Source organism: Dermacentor andersoni, chromosome 5, assembly GCF_023375885.2.
Source record: "Dermacentor andersoni chromosome 5, qqDerAnde1_hic_scaffold, whole genome shotgun sequence".
NCBI classification, from domain to species: domain Eukaryota; kingdom Metazoa; phylum Arthropoda; class Arachnida; order Ixodida; family Ixodidae; genus Dermacentor; species Dermacentor andersoni.
Genome location: NC_092818.1, coordinates 151,733,479 through 151,758,236, shown reverse-complemented (window position 1 = coordinate 151,758,236; position 24,758 = coordinate 151,733,479). Strand labels below are relative to the sequence as shown.

The 24,758-nt window shown below is 49.0% G+C and overlaps 1 protein-coding gene across 1 annotated transcript in view; it reads right to left on the bottom strand.

The window, feature by feature from the left end:
* LOC126531401 (uncharacterized) overlaps window positions 1–24,758 on the bottom strand; it is a 107,653-nt gene that overhangs the window by 39,929 nt on the left and 42,966 nt on the right. Inside the window, exons 3-6 of the mRNA XM_050178914.3 lie at window positions 17,582–17,733; window positions 16,457–16,589; window positions 12,830–12,999; window positions 8,346–8,511 (exon numbers count right to left, since the gene is read on the bottom strand). Of these exons, the coding sequence (XP_050034871.1) occupies window positions 8,346–8,511; window positions 12,830–12,999; window positions 16,457–16,589; window positions 17,582–17,733 (621 nt within the window). The remainder of the gene's footprint in view (window positions 1–8,345; window positions 8,512–12,829; window positions 13,000–16,456; window positions 16,590–17,581; window positions 17,734–24,758) is intronic.

The window sequence follows — 24,758 nt, the reverse complement described above, 5'->3', positions numbered from 1 at the left end:
ACGTTACTTTAACTGCCCATGCCCATCTTACACGTCTGCTCAATTTCTGTGTTACTTTGCAGGGATGCACGCATACAGCCACGACAGTTTTCCTTTGCCGATAGCGACATCCCTCTTCCTCCCGTCATTGGTCCCCGAGATAACTGAGGACTACAGCACATAAATGTTGCTTGCGCGCCGTATAAATGTGAAACACGTGATGTGGCGGCATTTACAAGAATTTGCCAAAGCCTACCTCTGCTCTCGTTCGACTCACGGCCGGCGCGGTGCGGTAATGCAACTAGTAATGCAATTAGTGTTTCCAGTGCACCTTTTTCCGTTAGCATGAATGCAGCGCTATACAACTATGATGCGACGCGCTACTGTCGCATTCATGCTTTTTTTGTCTTCTGCCTTCGATGAAGCTTCCTTGCTGCGAGAATTTCCTACGTAACGGTTCGTCCAAGGCTGCATAGCATGCAGCGCCTTGGTTGAGCATTTCACTCACATGCATGACGGGATAAAAATGCTCGCGACGCGGTGTCTCGCGGTCATGCGCCACTTCTCCCGCGAGTCCTTCGTGTCCCGGCTCGGATTACAAGCAGCAGACGCGGCGGCACCGCGTGTCCAAGCGGTTCCGCGTCGCGACGCGCGCCGGCGGCGGTGACTCGCCACGACATACAGACCCAGAGGACGCGCCCCGGCGCCGCCGCCGTCGCCGACGGCATCGGTGGCGAAGTGACCGGCAGTGGCAGGGCGATTAGCAGGCCAGGCCGGCGGTGGCCCTACGGAGCCGGGTCCACCTCTGACCTCAGGGGGTCGTCCGTGCGCGAGCAGCCTTGCGCACCTCTTACCCCCCCCCCCCCCCTCCCCCCTCATCTCTCTCCCATTCCTGTAACGCAAAACTGTCCGCCTCGATCAGCTACCGGTCATGCCCGCTCGCGCGCTCGTTCGGTGCCCCGACTTGAAGAAGGAGCGCGAACCGGCTCCTCGGCGAAAGACTGCGTGCGCGAGGAGCCGGCGGTCAGCGAGCGAGCCAGCTGAAGAAAACGCCGCAGCGGCAGCAGCCCCGGGCGACGTCCAAATGGAAAGGTTTCTACCGCGCGGAATCTCGGCGGAGGAAAGCTGCGGCCAAACTGCTGCCGCTCCGTGCAGTATATAGGTGCTGCAGCACCGGCGGCAGGGCCGACTGCAGCCTCATCGGCCGCCACTGGAGAACGAGCTTCAGCATGCTTTCTTGCTTGCCGGGCAAGCGAAGGAAGAAGATGGAGTCTGGAGCGGTGGCGGCGGCGAGTCTCAATTTTAGTTTTGCCCTGGTTGTGTTTGTGTGTCCGCGGCGCGGGCAGGGGCGCCGGCGTGGCGTCGGCGCGCGGATAATAGACGGGAGGTGTGGCGATCTGGGCCCCGGAGGAGGAGGGGTAAGGAAGGGGGGGGGGGGGGGGGGGGGGCGTCCGATGGCCCGCGCACGATCCTCCCGGGGCGATCGCGGGGCAATTTGGCGCTCGGCTCCACTGCGGTCCTTCCCGCAGCTCCCGTCGCTCACCTTTCGGTAGGGCCGCCAGGGGTCAACTTTGAAGAGGCGAAACCGCTCCTTGTACTACACGCCGCGGCGGACGATGCCTGCCTTCTTTTGTTTCTCGCGGCTTAGCGCGGTAAGAGAAAGAGAGGGCTGCACTTCACTGCCTCTTCAGCTGCCCAATACCGTCCCCTCTCTCGCGCGCGGCTTATGTGCATTTTCACGATGGAAGGTTTCCGTGTGTCGAATGTTGCAGTGAAAATTTGCCAGAACTTACAAAACCATGGACATGACAGCTGAAGTAAGTGGCATGTCTCGGATAGCTTTGCACGTTACATAAGGAAACTTTCACTGCCATGCTCTCCGAGGCTCGTTGCCGCCAGCGGTAGTGAACAGCGGAGTATTGATGCAAGAGCACCTGACAGCGAAATCATTGAAAAAGATAACGCTTTCCGCGAAGTTCCGCGGTCTTTCCGTGGTCTGCATCATGAAAACTACATGATTTTAGGTAACGAACCACGGTGACTGTAACAAGAGGACAACGAGCAAGATAAAACTTATCTGTAGTGCCCGAACACGATTAGCCAAAAATGCCGTAATTGATCACGAGTTCTTTTACGTTGGCCGTCTCCAATAATATGCTGTGCAAAATGATGCTGTAATAACTTTCCCAACTCTCATCCAGTAGAACTTTAATTGGTCTCGTGCCCAAAAGAAGCGACTGTGAGCTCCTGTAGCACATGTAGGGAAACAGTATAGGATCCTACAAAGGCACACGAGCGAAGAAAAAGTGCGTACGAGGAAGCCCTTAAACAGTTCCGGCCGCCCATACTTACCGCAGTGCTCGGATCAGCCCCTTTCCACTGCAGGTGAACGCAGTTCGGCTGTTGGACCTGTTATTTCGCTAATGAATTTGGGCGTACCTGGACTTCCTTTCGAAGCCGTGGAATTTCTATTATACGGTACGCACAGCTACTGTGCTGGCTAAGGGCCTTTCGTCGTGCATTTCAGAGACAGAATGGTCGTGGTTGTACCGACGTAGCTTCAACAAGCGCCTGGGACTCTTACAAGATAAGTTATATTTACGGTTTTGACCACGGGCATGTCGAGATGCTATGGCATTTGTAGTGCGTCACATAACTACACTTTTCGTAGGGATGCTGAATTGAGTATCCTTTTATTATTTAACTTGAACTTTTTCTGCTTTCTTAAGCCTTCTTATACAGGCTTATTCAAAATTTATTAGCACATGGTACTGAGCGTTGTGCAGTTTGGTGGTTAGGGCGGGTTTAGGGGCATTGTCAGACATTTCGCTGCCTCTTTGTCACTCCTTCCCACACAACGGCCGTGTAAAAGTCATTTGTGTATCTGAATGAGTGAGAGTGAATGAAGGTCCGGGCCCGGCATTAAAACGATGCGAAATGTGATAACCGGCGATGTTTAGAATAAGGGGCACTGTTAAAACTAAAAACTACCGCGCGCGCACGCACACACACACACAAACCCAAACACATATGCACACACGCACACGTGCACGTAATAAATCGAAACAGTCATAAATACAAACACAGAAAAGTTATTAATAATTGTATCGGTGACTTCGAGCCAGTACTGAAGTTGCTGCACACATAAAAATGAAATATCCTGTATACAAGTGTATTAGCCGAAACAGAAAACATTCGCCGTGAAAGCAAGCTTGTGCGCCAAGGTGGCAGGCCTGCAACACCAGCGTAGGTAGGGATCTGCGCATCGCGTGACCGGTGCAGCGGTGCGCGTCTGCCGCGTGAAATGACCAAACGCGTACACGTACGTCCATTTCATGCCCGCATCTCGAGCGGTAGAAGATGATGAAGAAGAAGAAGAAGAAGCGCCGCTGCGTATTCCCGGTACGCCCCTGCGGTATTAATCCGCTGACAGACAGCCCCGCTCCGCAACGCGCAGGCAGAGGTGGATACGCACTGAGCTCGCGCGCACACATGCTCGCACGCAACTGCCCGAATGCCGTCCGCACAAAGGCGAAGGCCAAGGAGCGCGCCTCTGTGTGTGTTTGTGCAGGAGAGACAAGGCGCGCCGCTCAAACACACAAACGCCACAGGATGTGCCGCCGCGCTCGGCGACCGTGGAGGAGAGAGGTGCGGCGGTCGGACTGCGGGGCATAATTCACGTGCGCTCACTCCTCTCAATGCGAAAGGCCACATGGAGAAAAAAAAATAATAACAATAAACTAATAATAACACGCAACGCCCCGCCAGGCTGAGAGCGCACGTTACGTGTCTGCGCTCGCATCTGCCGCCATACGTGTCTGTGTTGTGGATGCGCTGCGAGCTGACGCGTTTTCTCGAGATGGCAGGCAAGGCGGGCGCGCGGAACAAGCGAACCTTCTACGACGCCTTCCCTTCACCTCGCAGTACGCCCTTCGGTGAAGCGCAGCGGTCTTTGTGTGTGTGTGTGTGCGCGCGCGCTCGTCGCACCGTCCCGAGAAGTAGAGAAGCCGCAGCCGCGGTGCAGTAGAGAGAGGAGCGTACACATCGCGTGCCTACATCCCATAGGTATCGCCGCAACGTCGCCGCGCCCGCCGCCGGAGCCGCCGCCGTCTTCCCGTAATGACCGCAGCGATTCGCGCCGGGCCCGGCCCGCACGCGAGAAGCCGCCGACATGGCGATGGAGGACCGGAGCAGCCGCTGCCTCCTCGTCCTGCCTCTCTTGTATACTGCCCGCGGACACATGTGTGTGTGCTGTACGCGGGCGGCACACTCTCGTACGTACAAAGAGGTGCTTGGCAGCGCCTCAGGCGGCACCGGCGCCTCTGAGTCCACCACCTCCTTTCCCGGCCAGGAGCATTCCGATTCCGTAGTTTGCAAAGCCATCGCGCATGATGTACACTCCCGTTGGGCGCGTTCTGGGATCACTTCCACTATCCAACAGTCACTTCGAGCCCTAACATAGCGAGATAGAACTGCGACACTGAGCATCCTCTAATGACAGGAAGATGGGCGGTGGAACATGCACAGTGTGTTAATTAGAGTGCGAAGTTGTAATTTTAATGTTTCTTTACCTTCATTCGCACAGACATGTCAAGCGCTAAATAATTTTTGTAATGTACTACACAAAGTGCAATAAAACAAGGAGAAAGGGAGATATTGAACTTTGCGAAGTATACGCTATATACAGAAATTATTCGGTATGAACCGACATGCCCGCAACAAAGTATACTCCTCCAACATATGCGCGTATGTTAAGTGCCATAGTTCTCATTGGGGAACGCAACGCGTATGCGGCCAAATTAGAGCCCTTACCTAACTAGGAAACGCCTCGCTCGTTCCAAGCGCCTTCAATATCACGAAATCAGACGTTATTTTCTGCCGCTAAGAAGGCGAAGCGTCCGACAGGAACGCGTTATGTCGCAGGCGTCAAATTGGGGAACTATCTGTTGATGAATCTAAGGAACCGACGTTATCTAGGCATGTTTGTATTTCTCCCCGGCACGGTGGCTATATAGTTGAACGTGTCTATAAGGTTCTTTTTCTGCAGTTTATCATTCGTGTTTTATCCAGGCTCTTTCTTGCATGAAAGATGAAGCCGTTCTTCCTGGAATCTGCATTTCCTGCATAGAAGTAGTCCAGTTTACGATATGGTTTCCTTCAGCCGGTCCCTGCCGCGAAGTGCCACAGTCGTCTATATAAGAACCCCCACCCCCTTCTGCCATCAGAGTTCCTTCAACTTCTTTTGTTTTGTCTCGTCCTGCTAAGTTTTCCTAAGCAAGACAAGTCGCACGCAAACAAGCCGCTGCCGTGGCACGGAATGGACTGAGTGGATGATACTGCCGCACCTTCGCCTTATACCAGTTTTCTCCGCATATACGGCTTTTCTTTCCTTTCTCGCTTCGGTTGACTCCCGTGCGTGTTCTGATTAGTCGTGCTTTCGTGAAGGAAAGCGCCCCAAGGAAAGGCGATAATTGAGCGTAGTCGACTCCTTCGGGCTCGTACCGCGAAGGGGAGCAAGAAAAGAGAAATGAAAGAAATGCTCGGTGTGGCTTCTGCAGCACGCGACGCGTGCCTCCATGCCGGCTATCCTTTGACTAATTCGAAACCATATCGCGGATTCTGAAGCGGGGAGAGCATTTAGTCGGTCACTGCGATAGCTACAGCATCGCGAAGCCAAACACTCCAATTTTCGGACACAGTGCGCGGTTTGAGATGCCGGATCATTGCGCCCGCCCGTATTTTTACCTGACGGCGCTAAATATAACGTTGTCACGCGACCACGCTTTTTTCGTCTCACTTTCCTTTCATTTGCTGTATAAGAATCTATGGTTCCTCTTCTTGCTTTCGTCGGTGCCCGCCTAAATTAACCTGAAAGCTAGCGTACTGCAAAGTATACAAGCACGAAATTAACAATGGCGATATTAATAAACTGTATACAATATAGTTTCCTGAGCCTAAAATGTCGAGTTTACACTGTCTGTTGTTCAAACTTTACAAAGCCCGATGTTAGAGCTGTCTTTCACTATCAGAGGAAGCCACGCAAATGTCGGCCCAAAATTCGGCAGTCATGGTCTCATCTAAGGTCCTATTGATCAAGATGTCTGGCCCTGCTTTCAGTGCTGATGGGGATCTGGTTTAGACAATTGGATTGATTATCAGCTTTATACAGTAGGAACCGCTTATACAAAATCAGCAGTTTCCAGACAAATCAAGAGCTTGACAGACAAAGACGTAGGTAAAGGCGCGACAAAGACGTCGATATACGAGCACACAGGCACGAAAAGCACAAGCAGACGCAGACAAAGCGCGCAAGAGCGACGGGACGCTCTTCTCGTTAACCGCGCCACCAAGCCTTTAGACACACGTTCCGCAGGGCCAAAAGTGCCTCATTCGCGAGCTGCCCAATTATGTGCCAGTCGGCATATATTTCAATCTGTACACGCTGCTCTGCGAGAGAGACCGCGGCCACTTCCGCCGTCTCCCCGGCCGCGATTGCAGGGGGGGGGGGGGGGGGGGGGGAGCACAGGGAACGGGGCGACAAGAAGAGCGAGATTTCGGGGACCCAAGCCCCCGTGCGAGGCAGGCAGGCAGGCAGCAGTGACTGTACGACGACGGGGCTTCGAAAAAATCACGCCGCACCCATCGCCGCCGTGATTCGGGCGTGCGCGGGCAGGCGTCCATATGGCGCGCCCTGCGGACGCCGTGCAGCGGGAGCAGCGGAAACGCAAAATGGGAAAGCTCGAAGACAACACCTGTCCGCCCTTATGGCCAGGCTATATGGCTGCTGCTCGAGCACGCCCGAGTGAACCCAGCCGTGCACGTATACGGCCTCCACGGCGGCAGAAAGCTGTCGGTCAGCGAGCCTCGGTCAGACCAGGCTGTAGGCATGCGAGGAAGGGGGCTGGGAACTTTCTCTCCGTAGCGCACCGGCGGCGCCAGTTTGGAGAGTAATTGCCCATCTTCCCCGTAAAGCACGCTACGCGCTAGTAGGCTTCCTCATGCTGCCTTGTTTCACCTACGCGCCTTTTGCCCGCAGCTATTCCCTACCCGCTCTCTCACTCCCATTTCCCTTTATTTTGATCGTTACACGGCTGCTTCTTAAAAAAAAAATTAATTTGCAAGAAAGTTGTTTCGGTTAGCAAAGCAAGAGCTCGAGCATTTAAAAGCCTCGTCGGGGCAGCATGCAAACGAACGGTGCGCTTTCTGCGACCGCGTCCGTAATCACGCCCTTCGCGCTTTAAGTCGCGACTGTCCGGCGCTGCGCCTTTTAATAGATTAAACAGGCCCTTGACTCGTGCATAATACTCCACTGTTTTAAGTGTGACGGATTGGGACATTAGCGAAAATGACTGCCCTTCAGAAGTGAGTGCTTAGGAGTAATAGATGTAAAAGCAGCTGTGAAAAAAAGAAAGAAAAATGAAGAGCTATCGCACTCTTGACACACACACAGGTGGAATTTCCTCTTGGCAGCTGGAATTTTACTCAACGCTAGCGCGGCGTCAGTTATTTTACCGCAAAGTTTATGAAGCCCTATTCGAGCAATCCTTCGTATACGGAAGACAACGCGTACATTTCGTCCGAGATGTGCAGAAGCGTTCACATAGCAAACAAGCAGGATCATGCTTTTAGACAGCTTTTCGTATCTACCACGGATGGAACTGCCCAGATGATTTCCGATGACATTCCCGCGCACGCTCCCGCTGGCTTCACTGTCGTTTCTATAGACGCCACATTTAATTCAACAACTCGCGCGCTTTGCGGTGACATTGCGGCGCACGCTTTGCGCTGCTGAGCGCTAACCCACCCACTCTATTTTCGGCTGCACTATACATGGTTATATTTCACTTTGATGTTGTCGGAATGCCTCAAAGTGGTTCTCCTGAAACCCATAAGCACGTAAGAAAAAGTAAAGAAAAGAAAAAGGAAAAGATGAAAAAAAGGAAGCACGTCCAGGCATGCAGTTTTACCTTTGAATTAATTACCTCAGTGAACCGATCAATTTCACAGGCGACAGCTCCTTCGTAATGTTCCCACAATTTGAATTTCCATGCTGGCGTTAAGTTTGTCAACGAGTGCACGTGGACTGGAGCTACGCGAAAGGACGTGAAGTGAGGGAGAACGCAAGCGGGGTAGTTATAGAAAGTTCAGTTTAAGCTTCGGGTTCAGTCTGAACGGGCTCTGAGTGAGGGCATAGCCACAGTCGACATCCGAGGAGGACATTTTTCCGGTGGCATAAAGTTAGGGTCAACCGCTCTGCCATTCCGTATTTTGCATCTCCCCGACTCTGTACGACTGCTGCTTCTCAAAGCGACCAGGCTACCTGTAGTAGCTCTTAAACGAAAAGAATGCGTGTTTCTTGGACTCACCGGTGTGTAGGAACAGATGGTTCTTGAGGTTTGTTTGCTTGCTGAAGCCCCGGTTGCAGATGTGGCACTTGAACGGCCACGAACCGCTGTGAACGTACATGTGGCTCTTGAGGTCTCCTGGCGTCGGGAAAGACTTGGAGCATAGCGTGCACTTGTGGGGCTTCTCCTGCGAGCATAAATAAAGCACAAGAAGAAAGGGTGAGAACGACTGATGCCATAATGTTCGAATCAAGGTTCCATCTGCAATGACCCGCTTGCGTGCACTCTGGACGGAGGTACCTTGTTTCATAATAAAAAAATTTCAAAAATGATTATTTAAAAGTATTTATTGTCGAGAAATTTAAACATAGGCAATTTTATTTTATTTACGCATACTGACAGCTCCGGACCCAAACTAAAGCTGAACGCTTGTATATCACTCGAGAATGAAGTGTGCTTGTGTGCTTTTATCTGCAGGATACACAAATGAAATTTGTAAACTTCTGAACGGATGAGTTGAGTTTCCCGCTTGTTTCCATGTGCAGCTTTTAACTGGCGGAAATTACGCTGTATGCATGTAATAACGTTTTACCACGCGCAGAATTGTGCTTGTAGCTTTCTCTCTTTTCTACATAATTGACTTATTTTAAAGCACAACGTGAATAAGAAAGCCGCGTAGAGGGATTCATTCCGCGATTTGCTTGTAATCTTTCTGCGGCAACTAAGGACGGGGATGCATGGTATGCTTGTCTGGCTATTTTCGGCGTTCACCAGAGGATATACGCGTAGATAGCCGGGACTTAACGTTGCCTCACAATAATCATGACGCGTGTTGGCGGTGAAGAAGACGCGTATAGCGGGGGGGTGGGGAACGGTGGAGAGGAGGGAGACACGAAATGGGGGGGGGGGGACGCTTAAGAAAAGGAAGATCGAGCCTGGTTTGCTCTACGTTGGAAGCGCATCCGGATGAGAACATAGGGCACGTCGTCTAAGCTTAATAACAGCAAGCGCTGCAGAATATCGGGTTTCGAACACAGCAGTGTAAAATGCACATAAGCCCCCTTGTCGCGCTTAGTTACAATTAATAACTTAACAAGTGACCACGTCCGCATGTGAGTCAATGGTGTTATTTGAGTTTCCTTATAGCTGACACTTGACGAAAGAAAAAATGGAAATTGGAATAAAGGCACTGGCAGCTTTCATTGGCGGATAGTTTTGATCTTCTTTAGAGTGCGTCCGCTGTCTTGCTAACTGCACCACACGCTCTTTTTTTTCTCTCTCTCTCTTTTGATGGTTCCCGCGCTCGCAAACTGCCTCTGACTGGGCGAACAGACGAGGGAACACCTATGACGCAGGGGGCGTTCAGGACTACCTCGATCACCCGTCGCGATGCTACCGACTGATTGCAAGACACCCCGGTCTCATTATACGATTACCTCTTCTGCGTCTGCAGTGTCAGAGCCGAGAGTGGTGCGTAGCGGCCAAATTACTAGGAGGTTAAAATACTAATAACAGCAGAGCAAACACTTCCAGCCCGTGTATTTAGTCTCTTCATCTTCGTCACCTAAAGGCTCGTTGGGCGCAAGCCAGCGCTCGCCAAGCGCGGTGCCGCAAGAAGGACCCGTCGAAGCATCGATCAACTGCGGTCGCCGCGCGCTCGCGGCCGTATTCATCGGGCGGAGCGACGCTTCGCGCCGGCGTCAGCGGAGGCGTCGACCAACGTGCCATGTCCGGTCGCGGCTGACACTAGCGGTTAAAAGCCCATGCGCACGAGCGGTCAACGGCCACATGCGAGCGCGTCGCGTCGCCGCAGTCTGACCTATAGCTACCTCTCTGAACCGCGAGAAAAGTGCCCACGAGGAACGCCTAAAGTGAAGAAAAAGAAGCATTCCTATCGGCGTGCCACTGTGTACCGCTATATGCCGCAGAGTTGGTCGGCCTGGTTGACCGCGCTTCTCATTTATGTGGCCTGCCTTTCTCCCACCCTCCTACATGAGCGCGCCACCGCCACCGCGCCGAAGGAGATAGATAAGAAACTACTAATTGTATGTCAGGGATCAAGAGAAAACTGCGTTCGCGCGCCCCCGCCCCCTTCTTTCGCGGTCGCCCGACATGTCCGAGCGCGAGCGTTCGGCCCAGCGGGAAAGCGCACGTTTTCAATCGCCCCGCCTTCCCTCGCGCTGCCGAGGCCCAGTCCCTTCCTGGAAACGCGCGCGCCAGAGCCCGTCGCTCGCTGCTGTAGCCCCTCATGCTTCTCTTCACGCGCGCGTACTTTATCAGGCGACCGACCACTCGCGTTGGAATGTCGTCGTGCGAACCACTTTCTATCTGGCTGCCGCGCATACGCACGCGGAGAGCGCGCGAGTGGCGGACCGTCGGCATGTAATATCGATCACGCGTCCGTCCCGGCTAGGCCCGGTACGCGCGAAGCCATCGGGGCCTCGCCAGCCAGCAAGCAAGCAGGCAGCACAGAGTGCTGCGCTTCGATCACGATTTTGATGATGACGTCGGCGCGATGTGGCTGTCTTCTCCCGAAGCCGCGACTACCCTCCTCACTACTCTCTTGGCTTGTTTTTTCTCTCTGTCCATTCGCGGCATCTCTTGCAACCAGGCATTGTGGCGCCTCGAATACGGAAGGGAGGGAACCGGAGGGCGGACGGTCAGAGCGACGTCTTGTCTGCCACCGGGGGGACCATCGCGGGCTTGGGGCTGCCTGCCGAAGGCGGTTTGCCAATTTGGGCTATATAGCGCTGATGGCACGGCCCCGACTGCTATAAAAGGACTGCCGCTTGCCCGACGAAGATGAGGGATTAAAAGGGGATGGCACCGGAGCTTCGCAGAGGGTTGCAGAGGGGCAAGGAGGGGATGGTTCTTATAATACCGCTGCGGCCGGTAGTCAAGCAATTAGAGTTCGTCTTAGTACGCCAAGCTCGACTCGGTGGATGATTGTGAACGTGAGCGCATTTCAGTGCGGAAAGTTTTGATGCACGATCGCTTCATGTTCCTAAAGGCGTGAAAGAACGCGACATGACACAGCACTCAACGAGTCATTTGTCGGGCTCTTAGAAGCACGACCGTCGTTGAATAGTGCTACTTTGCTCGGTAGCCGTCACCCGGACACGTAGGCAGCCTCGGTCTATACTCGGTCTATGAGCAGTGCGTCCTCCATAGTATAGTCGAAGCATTAGTTTCATAGAGTCAGTAAACAATTTGTTACTAAGAAGTTCTCCGGGCACATCCAATTCGCGCACATATGGAGCTCGTAAAACCGAAACGTTGGCAATCCATTTATGATGCATTAAATTAGTTGTCACACTTGGAGGTGTATATTGTTCAATAGTGTTTAAAGTGTTGTGTTCCATAACACATCCAAGTGTTCGAATCAAGAACGCTGTTTCAATTACGGCCGCCTTTATAACGAAGGCACTCAGTGTGAGCCATAAAGCAGGCGCAGCCGGTTGTATCTTGTCCTTGCGAAACGATCACAATTTGTCCGGTTAGCAAGTAAGCAAGTTGTGTTTGCTCGTCTGTGCGGGCGCAATTTTTTGTTTTGAGTATGCGCTGCTCTTCAATCACAAATGCCGAAAGAGAGAGAAAGAGAAAGAGAGATTCTGGCTGGAAATAGCGTTCTTTATGCGAACGCCTAGAGCACACAAGAAGCTCACTTCTTGGCTGTCGATGCCAGGAAGCGAGGCACCACCTGTTGCGTATCATTTATTCGCCGCCTTTCTCACGCTCTTTCCGTGGACGGGAGGCCGGGACACAACGGTGTGCGTCATGTTTTTCTTAAAGAGCTCGGCAGGAGATGCCAGGTGGTGCTCGGGCGCGTCCGATACATTATTTCCACGCTCTTGTTCTTAGTCTGGGCGCATAGCCTGCCCGGAGACACACCCAATTTGACAGTGAATGGATGAAACATTGGGATGCGCATTACGCTAAACTTATAAAAGGTTACGTAGGCAGGTTTGCCTTGTTACGACTCGTTTCTTATATATAATTATATTATTATTTCATAGTACCTTAGCTAGTGCTCACATCGCCATTGTCTATATAGCTTGCATTCCATTCGACTAGACTTTGGATCTGCGTTCACTCAGAGGTGAAATTAACCAGAACGAAGCAAGCCTTTTGAACATATCCATTTGAGCGTCCACATTATCACTCCCATACCGGTCTCTTTTTTATGGTAGACATTACTGGGCTTTGCTGTTACAGAATTGCTGGAGAAAAGGGCACCACACTCAGTTCATTATAACGTGACAGCCTTCGCTGTGCCTAAGCGTGTTTCGTGTGTCCATTTATTCGCCTGCATGGTTCAATTTTCAGCGCCGCCTCGTTTCCTATAGAGTTGGCATATAAGGAGAGAGGGTTTCTTCTTGCCTCTGTACACTTAACTCGACGCAACGGCGCTTTAGAATATGCAAATGTGCGTCTAGTCTGCGTAGAATAATTGCACCGCGATTGCTAGAACGCGTGAGCCTGTTCGTATATGCGTTGGCACCCACCTTGGAATGCGTCATGCGGTGATAGTAGAGATTGGAGGACGCCGTAAACCTCTTTCCGCACACGTGACACTGATGTGGCTTCTCTCCAGAGTGAATGCGCCGGTGAGTGTTGAGAGAGCTGGACGTGCTGAAACCCTTGCCGCAGACGTCGCACACATGCGGCTTTTCCCCTGCGTCGCGGAATAATAAAGAAAAAGCACGCACAAAAATATATTTGTTTTGCATTTGCTTCGAATGTGGGTGGTTCTAAAAACAAGTAGAAGAAGTACAAAACAAAATGAAACTTTTTTTGTTTTTCGATGCTTTGTCCGCATCACCATTCTATGTGCAGCCCTTGATCACGGAAGTGATATAGAGATGGTCAATTGAAATGGAAGAGGCTGCGTAATTAGGAGATTCAGTTTTTCTAACCCGCATGGCTGCAATGAACCACACTGTGATCGAAGACAATTTACGCGAATCACTCAGAACAGCGAACAAGTACACAGCATCCCCGTATACCCATGGCAAGCTGTTCTAACATGCATTTTAAGTTTCATTCGAATGATGGGGCACTTGAAGGAAAGATTTCTTGATATTCCCTGAAGTTAATTCAAGTGGAGTTTAACAATATACGCAGCCGGGCTATCCTTTCTTGTTTACTTTTTCCTGTTTTTTTCTTTCAGTCCCATTTTCTGCCTAAACACGCTACAATGTAAATGACCGAGCTCATACACGCCAGCGCTTTGTGCGTTGCCTAATTCGCTCCGAGTCCGGTCGCATTCGCGCTAGAAATGTCAAAACCAGCCTATAGTACTCCAGATGATCACGTTCCAACAGTTTGCCATTCATTTAGGCACGCGATGTTCTACGTGTGAGCTAACCAGGTGACCTTAATTCGTTTTTCAGCGTAATGATATTGCGCATGCGTCTGAATCTGCCATGAGCATACTTTTTAGCATTTAATACAAATCAAGTAGCTCACAGTGTACACTTGTCTGTAATCTTCTTTGTTTTCATTGCTAGCGCACACACACGCAGGGGAAAGGGTAAATAAATGTGCGAGTGAGAAAAAGCTAGCAGAAGGCCTAAAGCCAATGGAGTGTAAGAAAGCAACGAAATGTGCGCTACTCTGGAAAAATTGAAGTAATAACAAGTTTGCTGCCTTGACTCTTTGTATTAGGTAGTATTCTATATTCACTGTTCCGCATCTATATTAAATGCTTCAAAACATTAATCCCAGCACTGATATGGCTCACCGTAGAGAAATTATGCAGGGGGGAAGTATTTCGTTTTACCCCACATACATAGTATCCTGGAAATTTTGTTTCACGTTGTTAATATGCTGAATTGATTAATTTCATACTGCTAAAACCGGACGCAATAGTAATGCCAGCAAATCATCACTTACTGTGCACAAAGCACCGCTCAATGTGTCCTGTCGCATCTAACGACATTCACATTTGAAACATCGCCTTTCGCGCGCTCTTTGAAATTGCTGTCGACAAGCGTGGCTTGTAAAATATCTTCCGCTATTAAAATTGTTTACATACAAGTGCGTTGTCCAAGACGTTTCAATGATACAGCGAATTGAACATTGGTCCGTAGATTGCTAAGCTGGTATTTCTACAGGCGCCCTTATACGAACCGTTGCATTGTATATTGCTCGCCGATAGTGTGTAAACGGTATAAAACATTTCGTTGCGAAAATCAGTTTCTACGAGTGCAGGTATTCTGCGCCGTATATTCAAGGAGAATTTATAATAGAAAGCTGCATTTATACCTTTGCAAGTTCGTCCACATCTGCGTTCCTAGCGCATTCACGGGACTCTCCTACCGGCCACAGAACGAGACGTGTGCCTACAGCATTATTTTCAACGTTTGTATAGGGTTAGAAACGACAAGGTATTTATACTTTGATTATGACAGTTGTTTGTCCCTTCTATAATAAGGGACGATGCTGAGTCTGCTGTTATTCATGGAGTATTAATTTCAGTTGCCGCTCAGAGGGCGAGTTGATACGTGGTACAAGTGTGAAATTTACCGAACTGCGCATTAAAGAAAGGTGGGTCTATTTGCTACGCGCATTTGCACCAGAGGCAAGCACAGTTAATCTTCACCTGTGCATACCTTTCATTAACGAATATGCAGCAAAACAACAAAGAAAGTAATGATGCCTTGAAGCGACTGAAATGGAAAGGTTGGGTTACAGCGAAGACAAAGTGACTGTATCTAACCGGTACACCAAATTAAATCTGGAGTGGCTTCCCTAAGGTCCACTGAGTGATAGCATCTATCGTAACGTTTTCAGTGGTTACTCTCCACCTTCTGTCGTTTTTCTACCTGTTATCGTAGAGTTACACGCATATACAAACTGAGATGGAAATTTTGCGTAGAATAAAAGAAAGCTTCATGGGCCAGTGCCTTGAATCTTCCACCCGAGTGCCTCTCTATATTTATCGGCGGACAAGCCAAAAAGCTTTTAACGGAATCTTCCCAAAGTACGCGATAATGCTTGGTGCTTCGAGACGACGTCCGGTTCTTTTGCATTTAGCTTCCTGTCTTGGCATATATCAGTATAATGAAGCATTTGTCCAGCGTCCTGGATTAGCATACTGGCGTTCTCTCGTTTCACATATGGCGCACGCTCTGTGCCTGTATCCTGGTTACATAGGTTTGTTCTCACTGTAGCTGTATACGCCTTCTGGAAGCCACGGAAGTTGCACGAATCCGCATTTATGTCTTTATGGAATTCACTGCCAACTCAGATTGGTGACACAACAGCAAAAACGAGCAAAATAAAGTGCAGAGCTTAAGAGAAAAAAAAAAAACTAAGCTTGGCAATGATGTTCTAAAGGTAGAAAAAAAAATACAGTTTATCGCGTTTTTTTTTTCTTTTGCATTTTCCTAGCCTTGAAAGCTTTAGACCCGGTGCTTGATCGCATTTGATGATAGATCGACGCATTATCTTCTTTTGTGTGCCGGTGTGCAAACTATCTGTTCATTACTACAAGTAGCATGCGCCATTACACGCAAAGTGTCTCGAGCGGCCAGTCGCGTGGCAATTTTACTTGCATTTGCGGGCTTTTTCCACGCTCGGAAAACACTATTATGTAGCAGGCATTGAACAACAGAAAGCTCTATCGGGAGTTTTTCATGTCGGTCTACTTATCTCTCATTGACACATTTCATCTAATTATAATATATATATATATATATATTACTATGCAATCGGATTTCTTGATGTTCAGTTGAAAAAGATCTGTGGAAAAACCGGTGCCAATAGTATCCAACACTCGCAGCGCCATGAAATAACTAAAACGAATAAAGCTCCCAGTCTAATACACTCTTGCCGTTTCATACATAGACGCCGCTTCCATACATGTATCCCGAAATCGCTTGCGCGTTTTCCAGTGCTTGCATAGCCAGTTCAGGGTTAAGTTTTCCTTTTAGCAAGTGTCGACACAGTCGCCCGTAAAGAATCGCGAGCGCCGGCGTCAAGCGACGTATAAGCACCGCTCGAGGCGTCATTAATTCAGCTTAAGCTCAGCGCTGCGGTGCACCTAAACATAGCTCCACTCGGCGCGCAAGCCTCGAGAGGGGGAAATACAGATCACCAACTCAAAAACAGCTGTGCGTCTTACGTACCTGTGTGCGTCCTCATGTGCCTGCGTAAGAGCGATGGTCGATCGAAGGCCTTCCCACAGACTTCGCAGGGAAGCAGGGTCCGCTCGCGACCTTTCTTCACCATCAAATGCCTCGGTGTTTCCATCGGCACCGTCTGCGAGAAGTTCGAGAGACAACTATAAGCGATCTGGGAAGAAGTATAGTAATGTCATTAAACGCACTCAGAACTATGCATTAGTATTGCCTAAGATGTGCGCAGCAGAAAGCATGCGCTGATCGTATACATATAATGTCACTTATCACTGAACCCGATGATGACAGTAAAGGATATGACTGCATCCTGCCTTTTTATTCTAATTTAAGAGAAGCTATAGCGCTTACTGGTGCCTTGTCTGCACTCACATTTCGCTACAAGATTGTGCTTTTTGGTTATTTGCTTGATGCGTCCTTACATTTCGTTAACGACAGGCAGCGAAAGCAGTTAACGTCTCTCCAGGAAATCTCTCGTGCGATGTCGAAGGGTGCTTACGACTTGCGGTTTTCTTTTTAGTTTATTGGACGAACCTGGCAAGAAAATGTGTGAAGTGTTTTATTTAACGATGCAGGCTACAAAAAATGCCATCTGAGTGCGAAATTTCAGTAGCAACAAGGCAGCGCTAAAAACAACATACTCTTTTTCAGGGCACGCAAGAAAGATTCACAATTTCGTTCAGGAGAACGGACGGTAGGAGGCACACTTATATATATATATATATATATATATATATATATATATATATATATATATATATATATATATATATATAACATAGTGCCGGTTGTAATATGACATAAGCCCTCACCATCTCTTTTATCATCATCAGCCATCCCAGTACTTTCACTCCCCTTCCCTCTTCCCCAGTAGCAGATTACAGTGCACCAGCTCAGGTCGACATCTCTGTCGTTCCTGTCAATAAATTCTATCTTATCTTCTCAAATTACAATTTTACACGCATGATTACGCTCTCCCTTTGCGGCCATTAGCTGGCTGATTGCTCTACGTTGGAAATTTTCGAAATTTGGACAACGGACGCTCCTTGGGCCAGAATTGCTCCTAGGATGCACCATTGTCAAAATTTCAAAGTGCGTATAGCCAAAGTCTCGTACCTCTTCCGTTGTGGTTCCTTCGCTGGACACCGACCGCCTTTCTTCAGGTTCTGAAGGCGGTGTCATGAGAACTCGAGGTAGTTGAGGTGTGACGGGCGATGAGGGTGACACTGGTGGCGCTAGTAAGGACTGAGACAGGTCGAGAGGTGTGTCTGAGAAAGAGAAAATGGCGAAAAGGTGGTAAATTATATTTACACACTAAAGACGGCATGGTGAATCTCAATATAATTTTCTTTTTACATTAGCGTATAGAGAGTTCATGGAAGAAAGCTATTGAGAAAGCGAGATCCCATCCTGTGCTTCAGTTAAATAGATTTTGACGAGCGATTTAGCTGGCGCTATTTTTTCACTAGGGGAACACAGCTAGTTGAAGAGTTTTAAGCTCGCTCGAAGTAACGCCCGCGCTGGCCTTGGTTGTCCCACCCAGATCAGCACGACCCTTGGCGGCCGCAATTTGTGCGCAGTTCGAGCAAAGTAAGATGTCAGGAGTGAAATATGCAGCTCAAGGACGTCAGTGGCAGACCGGTTCGAGATGTAAATCATTTCAAGCATACTTAGTCAAATGGAGGGTTTTGGTGCCTCACAAATGGCCACCGTTATAATCCTTCATTATAGCAGACTGCAGATTGTGGCCTTCCATACCGAATAATTTGTTCCAGCTCACCATCGCTTTGCGGCACCACACCTGAAGTGCAGTTTTAAAAGTATACTTTTCATAAGACGCTGTCAATGGCCAACACCAGAACTACCGAACGACCACTGTAATCACTAAGGTGTCCGGTACGAGTGCCCGGTCCGCTACGCATTTTTGACCAGCCTTTGTCGCGCCTTTTGTCGGCGGCAGACGACTATTACGGTCGGATAACGAAATTTCTTTCACTGCTGACGAACGCCGACAATCTTTTGTCGAAGCACTGCAGACCTTGACAGCTTTGTCCGCACCATGAGCGAACCGGAATGCGAGCGGCATTTCGCCTTGAGTCAGACAGGTCATCAATCCTATCGCTTCCTCCCTGCGATCACCTCCCTGAAATTATGCCAATTTTTTGCGGCACTTCATCTCGGCGACAATAACGGTCGAGCACACAAAAAGCTCTCGTCGGGTTCATTTCACTTTTCTTTCGCAGCCATCACCGAGGTGCCCTATATATGCGAACGGTCACTTGGCTATACGTGCTGAGCTTTACAATGACGGTAAAGCGACTGCTCCTCAGACAAGAGAACCCCCAATTTCTTTATTCGCTCTTTTCTCTTAAACCTGCGGCTAAGTCAACTTGAAGGCCTGTTAAATCATTCGCTGCTTTGTTCGGATTCTCGGTGCGCACCTGTGCTGAATGAGCAACTGCATGTGGCCAGTCCGCAGAGCCTTACAGGAACGGAACCAACTCTCGCTTCATCCGGAGAACTAGATACGATCTGCGAACCTTGACTGGCTTTGAAAAGAAAGGCCCAGGAAGCAGCGAACTGCAGGCTCCACTGCATTTTTTTTCTTTCGTTCTTTTTTTTGCGTAACGCCATGCTTTCGAAAGATCCGCCGCGACGTGCCGTTGACGGTTGCAAGGACTCGATGCATTCCAGGCGTTGACACGTCTGCCGGTGTAATCAACATGTCAGCTCGCCTTTTGGTATCGCCTGCCTCCAGAACCGTGATGACCGGGTTATAATTAACGGTATCGAGAGCACCGAATGCACCAGCGCTCGCCTTTTATCCTTCCATTTGGGCGCGAAAACGAACAAAGCGAAGAGGGTTGAGGCCACCTATGGACCAAGCGCTGTCGTCGAAAATGAGGGCTTGTTCCTTGACTGGTTTCATTTTGCTCGGCGGGCGGCTCCTTAAGGCGATACTTCTTTGCAGACTGTTTGCAAGCTTCTTTTCTTTTCTCTTTGATGACGCGGCCCAGTGGAAAACGGTAGGTGTCTCATTACTAATGCCCTCGTTTTAAGTGGACCAACAAGCCTTCACGTGAAGTTAACGGCGTCCGGCACCTATTCGCATGAATGATTGGGCTCCCGTGTAGGCATCCGGTTTGCTTCAGCGCGCACACGCCCTAATGACTTCTGTTTGCACTGAACGGTCGGAGGGGTTAAGGATTTCATGTGCGCCGTCGCGGGCTTGCTATATTTGCGGAACGCGTTAGATGGCGCCCGATGTTCGCAGCTAATGGTGTCGTTTGACACACACACACAAAAAGGATCCCGTAGCTTTGAATACCTTTGTTGAAAAGGTATTCTTACTTTGTCAGTCACAAAGGATGAGGTCGACGGAGCTGCTCCAGTATTTCGTTCGCTCCCCGTTATTTGCGTTCGTATTATTATTAAATAGCTTTACAATTAAGCGTTATATTTCTAGGCAGCAGCTTCAGCTCTCGCCCCTCCTCCTCAGTACCACGGAGCTCTTCAGCTCACATGTGCTTCAATGAGAGGAGGCCAATCGCGAATAGTTTATAAACAAAACTTGTTCCCTGAGTACTATTAACAATCTTGCGGTCAGCAGCTCTATAATCTCCATGTTTTATGCTGCTATCTTATGCTGCTATCGTGCCACCTTTCGTAGTTGTGCACCATTTGTCAAGCGACCCTTCTATTCACTCCTTTCATGCAGGACCATCAATGCGAGGCTTCTATATTCGAGAAAAAAAAACAGTAACGTTTGCTTCCCTGTTAGGAATTTATGCTAATGTGCCTACATTAATTCTAGTTGTGTATTGGCGCGCTGACAGTAACTGTCATGAGGGAACTTCTCTGCGCCTACCCAAGAGCGTTTGTATTTTGTAAATTTTAGAAATGTAGTTATTTTATCTTTTCTTTTTTGAAGTAGTTTTGCCTGGAACGTACGCAGCGTTTTGTACATGCGCAAATATCATGTCACAGAAGTAACCAGTGCTGCCTTCAGGCTACAACACCTTAAACACAGCTAATAAAGAAGCGCTTACAATTTACGTGCAAGAGACTTTGAGCACCTGATATTGGAGTGGATAGCAGCCACCGGGTATTGCGATAGACTTAGAATAACTGCTTGTAGCGAAGATCGTAGATGAGTTAAAGAAGCGCGAACGAAAATTCAAGAGGGCTGCGACGCATGGTAATATCTTAGGGGTACGCGGTCGCCGAGGCAAATTCACAAATTATGATTATAAGATTGGGTAGCTAATGTCTGTAAGCGATGGCAATTTACTTGAAGTACGCGCACCCCACGATTACAGCGTAAGGCACACGGATCGAGGCAGAATCCTCAAGGGAATCCTTGAGAACTTTATAGCACGCTATGCAGAGCATGGAATTCTTCGCTGGCTGATCGGTAAGTCACAGATGTTTCATTGAAGGCCAACAGATTAAGTATAAGCAATGGGTAAGATGTTTCGCGAATTTTAGAAATTTCACATCTTTGCTCTTGTGACTGCTTCATTTTCCGTAAAAACTGAACTTCAACAACCTCCATGAAAGGCAAAAAGGTCACCTACACTACTATTTATTAGCATCGATGTCTTCGACACAGTAAATGCATGCAAGATTGTCGTAATCATCCGTCACAAGTAACTTTGTGCCAATGTAGTTTTCAATTGTGAGATTGCTCTTGCTTTCCATGTGCACAGACGACAGCATAAAAAAATACAATTTTTGTTTTCTTACTGCCAAGCTTGACCCACACAGCATTCAAAAAACGCCTGAGGCGTTGTTCGAGCGAGACGCCAAAGCTCTTTCTCGGTATGAAACCGGCCATGAACTCCGAAAACATCTCCAAAAAGAATGGGAAAAACAAAGAACGATTGTCGACGCATCATTTGACTTTCAGCTGTCGAATATCGGTGGAATGGCGGATTTTCTTTCTCTTTTGACAGGCTGTTGTAATGATCTGATTTCACCTCCCGAGTCAAGCATACGATCGAGTGAGGATTTGTCACTCTAATGATGAGTAAGCTGGACGCGGCTTGCATCAGTCTTTCCCACCACCGCTTCTTTGGGGGATTCGGTTTCACTACGGCATTTGGGACGTATTATAAAATATAAAGAACTGTCATACCAATTGTTAGGGCTCCATGACTAGGACATAAAAAGATAATTTTTGTCTGCTTGTTGATTTACACCATATAGCCAACATGCAGCTTTCGTTGTCACTGTCTGGCCATGAAAACTTGTTACAGAAAAATCTGGTCATTTGTGCAAGCGTATAGGCACGAGGGCGGGCTGCGTGGCATATATCCTTGGGCTTTCAATTTCACATAGAGAGACACGACCTCTTTTTGTGGTCGCGCATTAGTCCTAACCGCGTCCAGCACAGTATTTGCAATCAGCGGTCTTTGATCGCACGAGAACACTGAAGTAAAATCATTGGCTCCTTCGGTACACTTATCGGCACCCACTAGCCACACCGACCTACGTTGCCCAAAGAGGCATTCATTTGAACATAGAAGTACCTATTCCGTTTGGCATGAATACGCTTCTAGAACTGAAGACAATATCAGTGTTACTCTCATGTGAAAAGTTGACCGCCACTCTATGTAGGTTGCACTGTTAACAGATCGTAACGCAGACAAGCTATGGCAGCCTGCAGTGCATTTGAGTCACCTTGGACAAAGAGAGCATGTACAAACTGATCGCCAACAACATATGAGTTTAGAAGTCATGGCACCAGACAGCACGAAAATTGCCACGTTCAAGCGTTATGCCTTTTAGAGTGGTGAAAACGTGAAGTAAAATTGGAGTAACAATTGGTAAGGTCTGTTCATTCTCGTACAGCTTCCACAACCTTCCTTTCAATACTGCCGTTCTCGCGTTGATTACACGCCTGGACGATATACTGTATGTGCATAGTAACCATCGTAAGAGCAGAGTAGAAACAGGAAGTCACTTCTTCCCATGCTGACTTAGAATCGGGACCAAACCTCAAAAACAAAAAGTAACATAATTGCCCTCGTTCCTTGAAGTGGGCTGTTTCCGACCAAGTGTCCACGTTAAGGGATGTGCCTTCCATCATTGTAACTTTCTCGCATCCCGGATCGTCTTCAGTTGAAAACTTAGCCGAAGGAAGCCGACCAGCGGGGGGTAGCAGTAAACTAGCGTTCTAATTGTTTCAGCAAGAAAGGACTCCCACATTTACGTTTATATATGCTACGTCTTGACTGAACACTGCAAACGAGAAGCCAATTTATCCCTCGTTTCCGTGGTTATCACCATTTCTTACAGTATACCTTTAGCATGCCGCCGAAGAAAAAGAAGGTAAAACGAGTTTGGCCGTGGCAGTGCTTAATTTTAAGCCTCTTTCCTGAAAGTACGCGCAACGGCGGGCCAGAAACGCGGGCTAAGAAAAGACGCTCTTTACGGTGCGCGCCACAGAGACCTGCGCGCGCGTGTCTTCGGTGTGTTGACTGTTAATACAATGAACGGGCAAAATAATTACGAACGGTCATCATTCAAAGCGGACCACTGACGGTCTCGACAGCTCCGGTCGGTCCTCCGCGCTCTCCGGGCGCGCAACACACGCAAGCCAGAGATCCCTCAGGACTTCCGCGATGGCTATTGCAGGATGCCGTATCGACAAGCGCCTCTGCTGCGGAAGCCGATTGGGTGAACCACTTTTGAAAGCTGTTCTTCACTTGGGCCGACTGATAGAAAGGCGGCTTCGGCTGGCGAAGGAGAGAAGGCAACTATATAAGCAAGAGAAAGATCAATCACTCTAGCGCGAGCGCGCGCCTATGAGGTCAAAAGAAGGACCGACCGCAGCACTATATAGCCCTAACAATGGGAGCACTGCGCGGCGTCGCCAGAGATCCCCCTCCCCGGCGGCCCTTCGGGCGCTTTCTCTTTTTGGCTGCCTGCGTCTCGGGTGCCAAGAGCCTTTTGGCTCCGTGGAAACGTGGTGGGTGGAGTCGTCGAGCGCTGACGAGACGAGTGCGACGTCTTTCACTTCCGTTATGCTCGTTGAAGCCCCCGCTCTATCTCTCTCTTTCTCCCATACCATCCCTTCGTCCCTGTCTCAACCTCGCTCCCATGTGAGTCGGACTCTTGCCCGCTAGAAGAGAGAGGGTATGATAGGCCATCAGAATGTATTTAGCCGCGACCTGCAATCTGGAGCTACACATATTCGTTGTTGTAGCATACGCTATGTCATTATGCAATCAAATTACTTCCCGCGTAGTTCGAAGAAAGGTGACGCGCTAGATTACGCCCTCCGGTGAATTGCCTTGCCATTTTCGTTCAAATGAGTGTCTTGGAGATTGTCATTTTGCAAGCAAACTTTTTCTAGCAGCACATGCCAAACGTGGGTCGCAATTTGTGGCCGTATTAGCACCCGCGCACTGCTAGCAGACTTCTCTAACAGGCATTGCTCTGCATTAAACCGTGCAGGAGATCAATAGTCTTGTCTATCTTCTCACGGTGCTTTATGCTGACTCGTAGAAAACCGCTAGCCCTGTATTAAGTGGCGAGTGCTCGGAGGATTCCGCGTGTTATCAGTTCAAGGCAGCGAATGCAGAGATCCTGAGAATACACGTGCGGAGTTTCTTCAGCCATCTTCAATTTTAGCTCCTTTATTAAACGTGAGCTTAATTTGAGGACAAATTTAGCCATGTATGTAAGCATGTAAGGCGCTCATTTATCGCTTGAGAGCAGACAGCTTCCCTGCAGGGAAGCTGTCTGCTGTCTGCAATAAGCACCACATGTGGTGCTTATTTTCAACGTAAAGAAAAGTGCCTATGTCATTTTTTCTGGAAAAGATTCATTGGCAATGGTCTCTAAGCCCTTGTACCAGGGTTATAACAATGTGCTTGCGCCGCAAGTACCCACTATCTACGTAACAGTCATGTTGACGTTGCAAGTGCGCGAGAAGAGACTCCTGAAGAAAGACTGATATACATAACTAAGGCGCCTCTACGGGGCAACAACAAACTGTCATTGTGGGGCAATAGCTGGCTTCAGAGGAGGGCACTGTTGCATTTTCAAGTTTGACTTCAGTACAAGATTTAATTACTATAGAACAAGACTACATACGCGTAGATTTTTTTAAAAGGCGGCTAGCTGCCTGCTCGCACAGTAAATGTCTGATTGTGTCCCTTCTTTTTCTCCTTTTCTTCTTTCTTTTCTTTCACCCCCTTTCCTCTGCCGCAGTGTAAGATCGCAAAGCAGGGGCGACCTGGTTAACCTCCCGGCCTTTCCTTTTCTTAATCTATCTCTCGGGTGA